An 11,301-nucleotide genomic window follows, 5' to 3' on the forward strand; every position below is an offset into this window, starting at 1 on the left:
TTTCCAGTAGGGTAGGTCCCAAAATATAGATTTCTTCTTCCACATGGGTGCGTGTCCCCCAGCGTTACTCGGAACAGCTAGTCCGCCCGGACCCTTTCCAAAGATTATGTGTAAATCATTGACCATAGCAAGTACGTGATGACCGGTACGCATGGCGGGCTTCCTCCGGTGATCTGCCTCGCCTTTGAAATACTTGCCTTTCGTTCGACATTGATGGTTGGTAGGAAGAAATCGACGATGGCCCAGGTACACATTCTTCTTGCAGCTTCCCAGGTATATACTATCGGTGTCAAGTAAATAGTGCGTGCATGTGTGGTATCCCTTGTTTGTCTGTCCTGAAAGATTACTGAGAGCGGGCCAATCGTTGATGGTCACGAACAGCAACGCCTTTAGGTGAAATTCCTCCTGTTTGTGCTGATCCCACGTACGTACACCGTTTCCATTCCACAGCTGTAAAAGTTCTTCAACTAATGACCTTAGGTACACATCAATATCGTTGCCGGGTTGCTTAGGGCCTTGGATGAGAACTGGCATCATAATAAACTTCCGCTTCATGCACATCCAACGAGGAAGGTTATACATACATAGAGTCACGGGCCAGGTGTTGTGATTGCTGCTCTGCTCCCCGAAAGGATTAATGCCATCCGCACTTAAAGCAAACCATACGTTCCTTGGGTCACTTGCAAACTCATCCCAGTACTTTCTCTTGATTTTTGTCCACTACGACCCGTCAGCGGGTGCTCTCAACTTCCCGTCTTTTTTACGGTCCTCACTGTGCCATCGCATCAACTTGGCATGCTCTCCGTTTCTGAACAGACGTTTCTACCGTGGTATTATAGGAGCATACCACATCACCTTCGCAGGAACCCTCTTCCTGGGGGGCTCGCCGTCAACATCACCAGGGTCATCTCGTCTGATCTTATACCGTAATGCACCGCATACCGCGCATGCGTTCAGATCCTTGTACGCACCGCGGTAGAGGATGCAGTCATTAGGGCATGCATGTATCTTCTGCACCTCCAATCCTAGAGGGCATACGACCTTCTTTGTTGCGTATGTACTGTCGGGCAATTCATTATCCTTTGGAAGCTTTTTCTTCAATATTTTCAGTAGCTTCTCAAATCCTTTGTCAGGCACAGCATTCTCTGCCTTCCACTGCAGCAATTCCAGTACGGTACCGAGCTTTGTGTTGCCATCTTCGCAATTGGGGTACAACCCTTTTTTGTGGTCCTCTAACATGCGATCGAACTTTAGCTTCTCCTTTTGACTTTCGCATTGCGTCCTTGCATCGACAATGACCTGGCGGAGATCATCATCACCGGGCACATCGTCTGGTTCCTCTTGATCTTCAGCAGCTTCGCCTGTTGCAGCATCATCATGCACATCGTCTGGTTCCTCTTGATCTTCAGTAGCATCACCGTATTCAGGGGGCACATAGTTGTCATCGTACTTTTCTTCTTCGCCATCTTCCATCATAACCCCTATTTCTCCGTGCCTCGTCCAAACATTATAGTGTGGCATGAAACCCTTGTAAAGCAGGTGGGTGTGAAGGATTTTCTGGTCAGAGTAAGACTTCTTATGCCCACATATAGGGCATGGACAACACATAAAACCATTTTGCTTGTTTGCCTCAGCCACTTCGAGAAAATCATGCACGCCCTTAATGTACTCGGAGGTGTGTCTTGAACCGTACATTCATTGCCGGTTCATCTGCGTGCATTATATATAATTAAGTGTGTCAAAAATCATTACAGAACATCATGAATAGATAATTAAGTGACCAAATTAATAGAAGTTCATCATCACATTAAAACCAAAGTACATACATAGTTCTTATCTAACAACATAAAGCTCTGCAGAGCATCTAAATTAATTAAACCATACATTGAATCTATGTAAAACATTTCAATGCGAAAACAAATGCGATTATAATCGCAACCAATGTAACAACTGATCCAACGGCATAATGATACCAAGCCTCGGTATGAATGGCATATTTTCTAATCTTTCTAATCTTCAATCGCATTGCATCCATCTTGATCTTGTGATCATCGACGACATCCGCAACATGCAACTCCAATATCATCTTCTCCTCCTCAATTTTTCTAATTTTTCCTTCAAGAAATTGTTTTCTTCTTCAACTAAATTTAACCTCTCGACAATAGGGTCGGTTGGAATTTCCGGTTCAACAACCTCCTAGATAAATAAAATCTATGTCACGTTGGTCGGCATAATTGTCAAAAACAATAGATGAACCAATAGTTATGAAAAGATAATATATACCACATTCGACGAGGGCCGCGGGGGCGGATACCAAAACCATCGCACTATATAAGATGCAATAATAAAAGTAAGAAAATTATACAAGTATCTATATAAACATACAAGTAAGAAATTTTTTTCTTTTCAGAAAGAAGATAAGAACAAGAGGCTCACCACGGTGGTGCCGGCGACGAGATCGGCGCGGGCGATCGACGGCGGTGAAGACGGGGACGGGACGTGACGGACCGCTAAACCTAGACAAATATTGAGGAAAATGGAGCTTGGAGGTCGAGCTTGGAGAGGAGAAAGCTTAAGTAGTGTGGCTCGGGCATTCCATCGAACACCTCATGTGCATAGGAGGTGAGCTAGAGCACCACAAAGCTCTCTCCTCGCCGGCCATGAAAAACAGAGCAGTGAGACTGCTCTGCTCGCGGGCGAGGGGTATATATAGGCAATTAATTGGTCCCGGTTCGCGGCTTGAACCGGGAATAAAGGGAAGCCTTTGGTCCCGGTTCAGGCCACCAACCGGGACCAATGGTGGTGGGCCATGAGCAAGGCACATTGGTCCCGGTTCGTCCCACCAACCGGGACCAAAAGGTCCAGACGAACCGGGACCAATGGCCCACGTGGCCTGGCCGGCCCCCGAGGCTCACGAACCGGGTCCAATGCCCCCATTGGTCCCGGTTCTGGATTGAACCGGGACTAATGGGCTGACCCGGCCTGGACCATTGCCCCCTTTTCTACTAGTGGATGGTGCTTGAACTTGTCATCGATGTTCACTTTAGTGTCTGAACTTGAAAAATACGTTGAACTGGTTCTATAACTTGACACGAATGTGCAAATACGGTGCTAATCACATTCGTAGACGTAAAGTGCGTCGACGTGGCACTGACATGGCATGGGCCCCACTTGTAGGTACGAAACAGAATTACTTGAGTACTATATATGCCTCTATGACTAGTGGGCTTGCCTGTCAGTAATTGGTAAGAAAATTAACATAAAAATGTACTGGTCGGGCATCGAATATCCGACCTGACGCTTGGGAGATCTATGCGCTCACAATTCCACCAAACATGTTTCTTTGTCAACAACATCAGACTCTCATAATCAATGTAATTGAATCAAAAACTCTTGTATACATAAATGGGTTGCAGTCTGTGGCCCATTTTCCACAGGTTTTTTTAATGTAAAATGTATGTTAACAATAATCATAATAATAAATGCTAGATTTGAATATTCATGTGTTATTAATAATTACTTCATGCTACACTAATATGTTGTGCACACAAAATAAATATAGAGAGGTATGTATTAAAACAACTTACTTAAAATCTGCCTGTAATTTTTAGAAATATTAACATATTATTAGAAAACTACTATTTTAAATATAACCCATGAGTGCTTTAAAATGTTTGTAAATAGTAACATATAAAATATTTTTCTAAATAATAATTATTTTCTGAAAATATTATTTTCTAAATAATAAGTTAATATTTCTAAATATTGCCCGAATAGTTTTTAGTAAGTTATTTTATTACATACGGTATACATCTATATAATTAATTACTTTGTGTGCACATGGATATTCGCACATGAATATTGAATCTTACTTTTATCATTATGATTATTATTTACGCACATTTTACATATTTTAAAAAAATAACGTGTGCAAAATGGTCCACTGGCTACAACCCATTTATAGACACATGAGTTCTGGCTTATGTACATGAAGATTTAGGGGCCATCTGGATGTTAAAGCTTCTTCGGTGTGGTGGCTAGCATGGGCAGCGCGAAAGCGTCTGGCTACTGGTTCGATTCCTGTGAAACGAATTTTTCATATTATTTTTGTCTAAGGTACTGAAAGGCGGGCCCACTAGTCATAGAGATATTCAAGTAATTCTGTTGGGTAGTTATAAGTTGAGCCCCATGCCATCTCTGTGCCACATCAGTGATATACACTGCCACGTCGACGCACTTTATGTCTACGGGTGTGATTAGCACCGTATTTGCACGCTCGTGTCAAGTTTTAGAACTAGTTTGACGTATTTTTCAAGTTCAGGCACTAAAATGAACATCCATGGCAAGTTGAAGCACCACGGGTGTATTTACCTCTATTCTAAACTACAAGGGTTCGATCAAGGGGAGGAGAATTGTTCACTGGGATAGGATCATCGGCGCACAACTGCTCTACAAGAACAAGTTTCAAACCGAATCAAAGTTCCATGATGGATTTTTTTGGTGTCGCTTCCGGGTGAGCAAACCCTTGTTCCTGCGCGTGGTGGAGGGCGTGGAGGCACATGATCCCTACTTCAGTCTCAAAAAAGATTTGATATAGGGCCAAGCCCAAGTTTACTCGGATCTTCACGAATTGGAGTTACTTTGCACCAAACAAAATATGCCTTGTACTTTCAAAGTTGATAGAATAACAACTTTTAAGCTGTACTAGCTGCTATGCACACGGTACACTTTTACACACCCAAGGGAAACAATTGGTCAGTGCATATACCTTGGACTTGTATGGTGGCGTCCTGGCCGTGGACGGCAGTGGCACACACCGCGGTCGTGCCATTCCAGCGCCCTTCGTAGTCCAGTTCAAGCCCCTATCAACTCTAGCCGCCGCTGCCGCTGGGTGAAGGGTTGGGGAGTGCAGCTCGCCGGCGAGCGAGAGGTGGCGAGGGCGAGGGAAGCGACGGCAAGGTGGGGGTAAGCTTGGACGCTGCCATGGCAACGGTGCGAGAAGGGAAGATGGCTGCCGGGGTATACATATCGAGTGACAGGTTCAGTTCACTGGCCAATGGATACATGGTCGAATTAGTAGTCATGGACGGGAGACCTCGGTTTTGGGACCGTTTGTCCACAGTCCACAGATCTTGGTAATCATTCTTCCTCTGCTATTTGAAATTTTGAATACCGTCTGCATATATTGTTTCGAAATCTACTCCCTCCGTCCCATAATGTAAGACATTTTCTAAAAATGTCTTATATTATGGGACGGAGGGAGTACAAGGTTATGCTCTAATGAGAACTTGTGTGAAAATGTGTTGGAGATGCTTAGGCATGTACGTGGATGAGGCACTTGGGCACTCCTTTTGCATGCAAATCAAATGGAACCTGGAGGTTCCAATCCCTTGTTGGGTCGAGTTCTCCATTAAATGTAAGAACAGAATTACTTTGTGTACGATGGTTTTCCATCCGATTCCTGTATGACAAGAGAAGGGCCCGCTTCCATATGTTGTGGCCAACAACACTAGATCAATCTGATCCTACAAATGTCATATGAATTTTCATCGTATGTGTAGCAATCTCATGTAAAAATGCAGAAAACATGATAGTAAACACATCTTACTGCAACAACTTGCAAAACCAGAATGCAACAATGAGAGGTACTAACTTCACCAAATAATGTTACCGTACCACAACATACAAAATACTAGTTCAACAAATTACTAACACTGTGTTTGACCATGTATATCGTACTAATACATAGAGGGCACATTTTGTGACGTAGACCCATAACAGCAAATCACCAATTTGTGCAATTGCGTGTATTCTCAAGTTGAAGATATTGTCCTAGGTGGCATCACAATACTATAATCTGATAAGATGCATACCTTGTAAACTAGGGTTTTACTTCATTGGAAATCATTAACGCACCATGGAACATCTTAGGATTGGTCAAATCATTTTAATTTACTATCTCACATGTGAAACATAGTTGGTTTCAACTTCTAATTTGAAGCTCATTAGAACTTGTTTCCCAAAAACTAAGGACCAAATCTTGTATCCTCACACTTCGAGTCGTGGGTAGGTTGCGCCTGAAGCTTTTCATTGCTTGAACATGATATTGTCTTCACATGTAGCTCTTTGGCCTTTCCATAGAGGTACATATACAAACCACTGAAAACCAAAGCACTACCAAACAAGCTGCCATATAACAGTAAAATGTATCACTTACGGAATAAAAGAGCATGTAAAGATTAAAATAACTAACAATTAAACTATGGTATATGGTGTAATTCTAGTGCAACAATGTATAACTAAATCACAACATTCATTAAGCTACATTGTTCAATATTTCCGTTTCATCATACGTTAAGGTACAAATTTTCACTATCTCTATTCTAAACCACTAGGCGGCTATGGAGACACTGCATTAACACAACTCATCAATTATACATTCATTGATCATATGGATCATAAGGCATGCTTCACACGTAGGTACATACACCATGATAAGCACAAATATATTTAAGCACCATTTTCTTGAAATTAAATAAAGGAACTTCTATATTTGTCACAAGAATTATTTTTCCCAATGCTATTGTGTCTTCAAGTCATGATTTATAATTTTTGTTACTTTATTAGATAATTATAACTACATTGAGAATATACACACCCTAGGGATAGAGACATTATGTCCAATTATAATACCTACACATACATGAAAAAAATAAAAGCTTTGAATGTGAGTCCAAATACTAGACAAAAATGCACGTACCTCCCAACTGTGAGGCTTTCTCCTAGCAATAAAGCCCCAAGAACAATGGTGAAAACAATCGATAATGTGCTGAACATTGGTGGAAAAACAGGACCTCGCTTTTCCACAGCATAGAGATTTAACCAATACTTGGCGGCTGTGCCAAGTGCAGCCTATGTTCAAAATCAAGTATGTGACACATTATTGCCTATTTTTTCAACTCTAAAGTTAAGAAAATATAGAAAGAAATGTTTTGAATATTCAATATCACGAAGTAGTTGGATCTTGAACCATATATGATGTCCTCATAAGCAAGTTTTTTACAATTTTGATCTAAGTTAATATTTAACTTTTAAGAATGATATGCCCATTGATTCTTATAGCTAGAATAAAGGTTGAATACACCACAATCTCTAACAAATATTATCCTTACAAGCTATCCTATATCTACGATGAAAACATATCTTGCTCGGGTTGCTTGATAAACTAAGATTAGCTTATAAATGTAGTGGAATTATCAACTAGATCTGAAATTGGGGAAAGCAGTGGAAATCATGCAATAGTAAGAGATTTATAAAATTGAGAAGATTATGGAAAAGACTTACTGAGTAGACAATTGTTAATAGTTGAATGTTCCATCCTACTTGCCAAGCAAGTTTGTCTCTTCTCAAAAATATTCCTATGGCACATGTTTGCAAACCACCTAGAACACAGGTCAACACTGATGACCAATGTTTCCATGGATACACCTTTAGAACTTTCACCTGCATTATTAGAAACCGTTTGTTACAGATACAAGACTTGGTCTAAAACCACCATATCAGAATTGGGCATACCTGTATGGGGTACCAAAATGCATAGCATATGCAATCACCCAACAAAAGTAAGGTGCCTCTCAAATGGTGGTGTCCTCCGGCTACTCCATTAGAACTCTTAGTGATACCTTTTATAACTGGAGACCAGAGATGCAGTTCCTTCCCATTGTATAGGCTTATTAATAAAGCCCCTCCAAAGCATACCAATGCACCAACCACCTTCGCGCTACCCTCCTTGGATTTGAGGCGCAAGGTCTCCATGCTGCAAAATATATTTTGAAATTTTATTTTTTAATCTCTAGGATTAAGGTACATAACTAAGTTGTTTATTCGTGGAGATGAAGTTACTAATTAGTAGAGGAAAGCAGGATGGGGCGGGGGGCGGGGGGGGGGGGTCCCATCCTACATTGCAGAGAAGGAATTACGGTGTTGTACGGTGGAGGAAATGATTTTTTACCCAAGCAATATTGACAAGACAAAAGTGAAGAGCGGAGTCAAACTGGAGAAGATCACACCATAGGAAGCAGTTGTGTCATGTAGCCCATAGTAATACATGGCCATAGGCAACGAGTACCTATACAATGTCAAAATATCACTGTCAATATCAGTAAAAATTATTCCTTAATCATATACTCAAAGAAAAAGAAATTGTATCATACTTGACATTTGGACTATATAATAAACTATGAAATTGATTAAACAGAAGTTGTGCATCTCAACCTGTTAATTTATTTTGCAATTACAAATGAATAAAAAGGCATAAAACATTCGATGAAGAATCTGGTACACAAGTTTTACATATGTCCGAGGAGGATTTAAAAAAAGTGTTAGCATATGGGGGTTAGAGAATCATTCAGGTTCAGTTTAAGCTTTGTACTTGTGTTGAGTGAATTAGTTGGCTAATGAATGCTTGGTCATCTTCAGACCAACATAAAACCGCTTCCCCAATTCGGTTAATTGATTTTGACGGGAACATATGACAAGACGCACATATATAAACATTGAACAAAATATAGAGTTTAGAGGATAAAAAACAAACAAACTACCGAACTAGTTATATTATGTTAGTGCAAAGGTATATAAGATAGTTCATCGAGTGTATATACCCGACAAAAGCATTGATGAAGAGCCAACCAAGAGCCTTCTTATCCAATTCTTTCCACTTCCCACTGCAGATTTGTCAAACATATTATTGAGGCAATGTTTAAAAGTTATATTATTTTTTTCCATGAAAATAATAGGTTTTATTAAAAATAATAAAGATAAACAAAACTCCTCACCTTTCGAGGAGCAGGGCAAATGGCAAGATAAAAATGGCACCCAGAATGCTTCTATAACAAAGCAATGAGAATACAAACATGCCGCTATCAACTGCTACCTTGCCTAGCAGTATAGTTCCTGTGTTGAAGAGCTCCACAAGGACCACACAAACAGTTGGTTTCCACTTGCTTCCTGTGCGGCAATTTCAATCACAATATTAAAAAGTAGAACCTTGTCAATCTCTAAATTCACGCCAGAACCTTGCACCTACTACATAAATACTCGTAGTAAGTTGTGAAGCACGAACACGGATAAGATTACGTATCCCATGAAGGACGCGCCCGGTGAAAATCTATGGCCAATTACATAGGGTATACGTGCAACCTAAGTATCATTCTTTTTTCATTGACATAAACATTAAGGTAATTGGCCATAGATTTTCACAAATATGCGCACAAAAGAGCACTCAACTTTCCACTGTATATTTAGTTGAAGTTACAGAAATTGCAATGTACTTTCCCACTTTACTTAGGTGATCGAGCTGAGCTTCAGAGAATGGATGAGATTCCGAAATGTGAGTTCGTGGGGACTAACTTCTCAAGGCACTAGTAGAAAAGGGGGCAATGGTCCAGGCCGGGTCAGCCCATTAGTCCCGGTTCAATCCAGTACCGGGACCAATGGGGGCATTGGACCCGGTTCGTGAGCCCCGGGAGCCGGCCGGGCCACGTGGACCATTGGTCCCGGTTCGTCTGGACCTTTTGGTCCCGGTTGGTGGGACGAACCGGGACAAATGTGCCTTGGTCCTGGTCCACCACCATTGGTCCCGGTTGGTGGCCTGAACCAGGACCAAAGGCTTCCCTTTAGTCCCGGTTCAAGCCACGAACCGGGACTAAAGTGTTGGTCCTCGTTGCGGCCAGATTTAGGCCCACCTCGCCAACCGAAGGGGGCTCACACCGGTGTATAAGCCCCTCCCTCTCTGCCTTGTTGAGCTCCTCTCAAAATGAAAATAGATGCCCTTATACAGAAAATTTGACCTAAATTCATACTGAATTTCTCTGAAGTCAGTAGAAAATTATTATGAATTTAGGTTGAATTTTCTCTATAAGCACATCTATGCTCATTTCTGAGTAGTTTTTTATATAGATTTTTTCTTTTCTGCTATATTTATTTTTTTCTATTTATTTCTGAGTTGTAATAAGTCATTAAAAATAAAAAAGATTTTTGTAAAGTTAATCACAACTATTTTTTCTTCTATTTATTTCTGAGTAGTTTTTTATATAGTTTTTTTTTCTTTTCTGCTATATTTATTTTTTCTATTTATTTCTGTGTGGTAATAAGTCATTAAAAATAAAAAAAGAGGTGCAATGCTAGCTAATTCGCTTCAAGCCTTTCGGAATAGTGTACACTGCACTCCACATAGCTCCGTGCAGTCTACCCTATTCCTCAAGGCTTGAAGCGAACCAATGTGCAGGTGAGCATTGAGCCTCTTCTTCATCATCTCTGCACTCAGGGCTTATAAACAGCTGCGAGTGCCTCTCGCTTGGCGAGGTGGGAATAAAAAAACAGGTGCAGAAAGAATCAACTAAAAAACAGCTGCAGAAAATAAATAAGTAATTAGACGGGTCCATTGGTACCGGTTGGTGGCTCCAAACAGGACCAATGCAGAAAACAAAAAAACTAAAAAAAATAAAAAAAATAAAGCAAAAAGGAAACAAAAAAGTGTATTCAAATTTGAAAACTAATGGCACTAACAAAAAGTTTATAATTTTTTTAAAACTAAAAGCAAAAAGAATTAAAAAATAAAGCAAAAAAACAAAAGAAAATAAATAATGCAGCAAATAAAACAAAAAATCTGGGAAAAAAATAAAAATAGCAACAATAAGTATTTTGTTGTAAGTAGAAACAAAATAAAATAAATAAAGCACGAAACAAAACAAAAAAAAGTGTTTTCAAATTTGAGAACTAATGGCACTAACAGAAAGTTTAAAATTGTTCTAAAAGTAAAAGCAAAAAAGAAATAAAAAATAAACAAAAAAATAAAAGAAAATAAATAATGCAGAAAACAAAACAAAAAATCTGGAGAAAAAAAATTAAAATAGCAACAATAAGTAAAGAAAAAAGTGCCTCCTACTGGGCCCCCACAGTCTGAATACGACTAGAAACCCACCATGGGCCAGGATTCAGGCCCGCAGGTGGTCCAGTAGGCCCATCAGGCAAAGCAGTAGTAAGTAGGCCCGTAAGCCTGCAGTGGAGAGGAGCTCGAGAGGGGTGCGGCAGTGGGGCTTATAAACCACTGCGCGCCCCTCTAAGCTAGCGAGGTGGGACTAAACTTTCGTGTCGCACCGTGCCAGCACACGACCATTGGTCCCGGTTCGTGGCTCCAACCGGGACCAATGCCCACCCTTTAGTCCCGGTTGGTGGCACCAACCGGGACCAAAGCCCTCTGCTTCCCGCCCTTTGGGCTGCTGAAAAGAGGCCTTTGGTCCC

The 11,301-nt window shown here is 40.7% G+C and overlaps 1 protein-coding gene across 1 annotated transcript in view; it reads right to left on the reverse strand.

Moving 5' to 3' along the window:
• Nucleotides 1–5,704: 5,704 nt before the first annotated feature.
• Nucleotides 5,705–11,301, reverse strand: part of LOC119361427 (WAT1-related protein At5g64700-like) — a 9,886-nt gene continuing 4,289 nt past the window's right edge. The window contains exons 2-8 of the mRNA XM_037626636.1: nucleotides 8,835–9,006; nucleotides 8,661–8,723; nucleotides 8,012–8,128; nucleotides 7,576–7,816; nucleotides 7,345–7,503; nucleotides 6,761–6,912; nucleotides 5,705–6,186 (exon numbers count right to left, since the gene is read on the reverse strand). Coding sequence (XP_037482533.1) covers nucleotides 6,027–6,186; nucleotides 6,761–6,912; nucleotides 7,345–7,503; nucleotides 7,576–7,816; nucleotides 8,012–8,128; nucleotides 8,661–8,723; nucleotides 8,835–9,006 — 1,064 coding nt within the window. The 3' untranslated portion in view covers nucleotides 5,705–6,026. The remainder of the gene's footprint in view (nucleotides 6,187–6,760; nucleotides 6,913–7,344; nucleotides 7,504–7,575; nucleotides 7,817–8,011; nucleotides 8,129–8,660; nucleotides 8,724–8,834; nucleotides 9,007–11,301) is intronic.

The sequence above is a fragment of the Triticum dicoccoides genome, chromosome 2B, assembly GCF_002162155.2.
Source record: "Triticum dicoccoides isolate Atlit2015 ecotype Zavitan chromosome 2B, WEW_v2.0, whole genome shotgun sequence".
Taxonomy (NCBI): Eukaryota; Viridiplantae; Streptophyta; class Magnoliopsida; order Poales; family Poaceae; genus Triticum; species Triticum dicoccoides.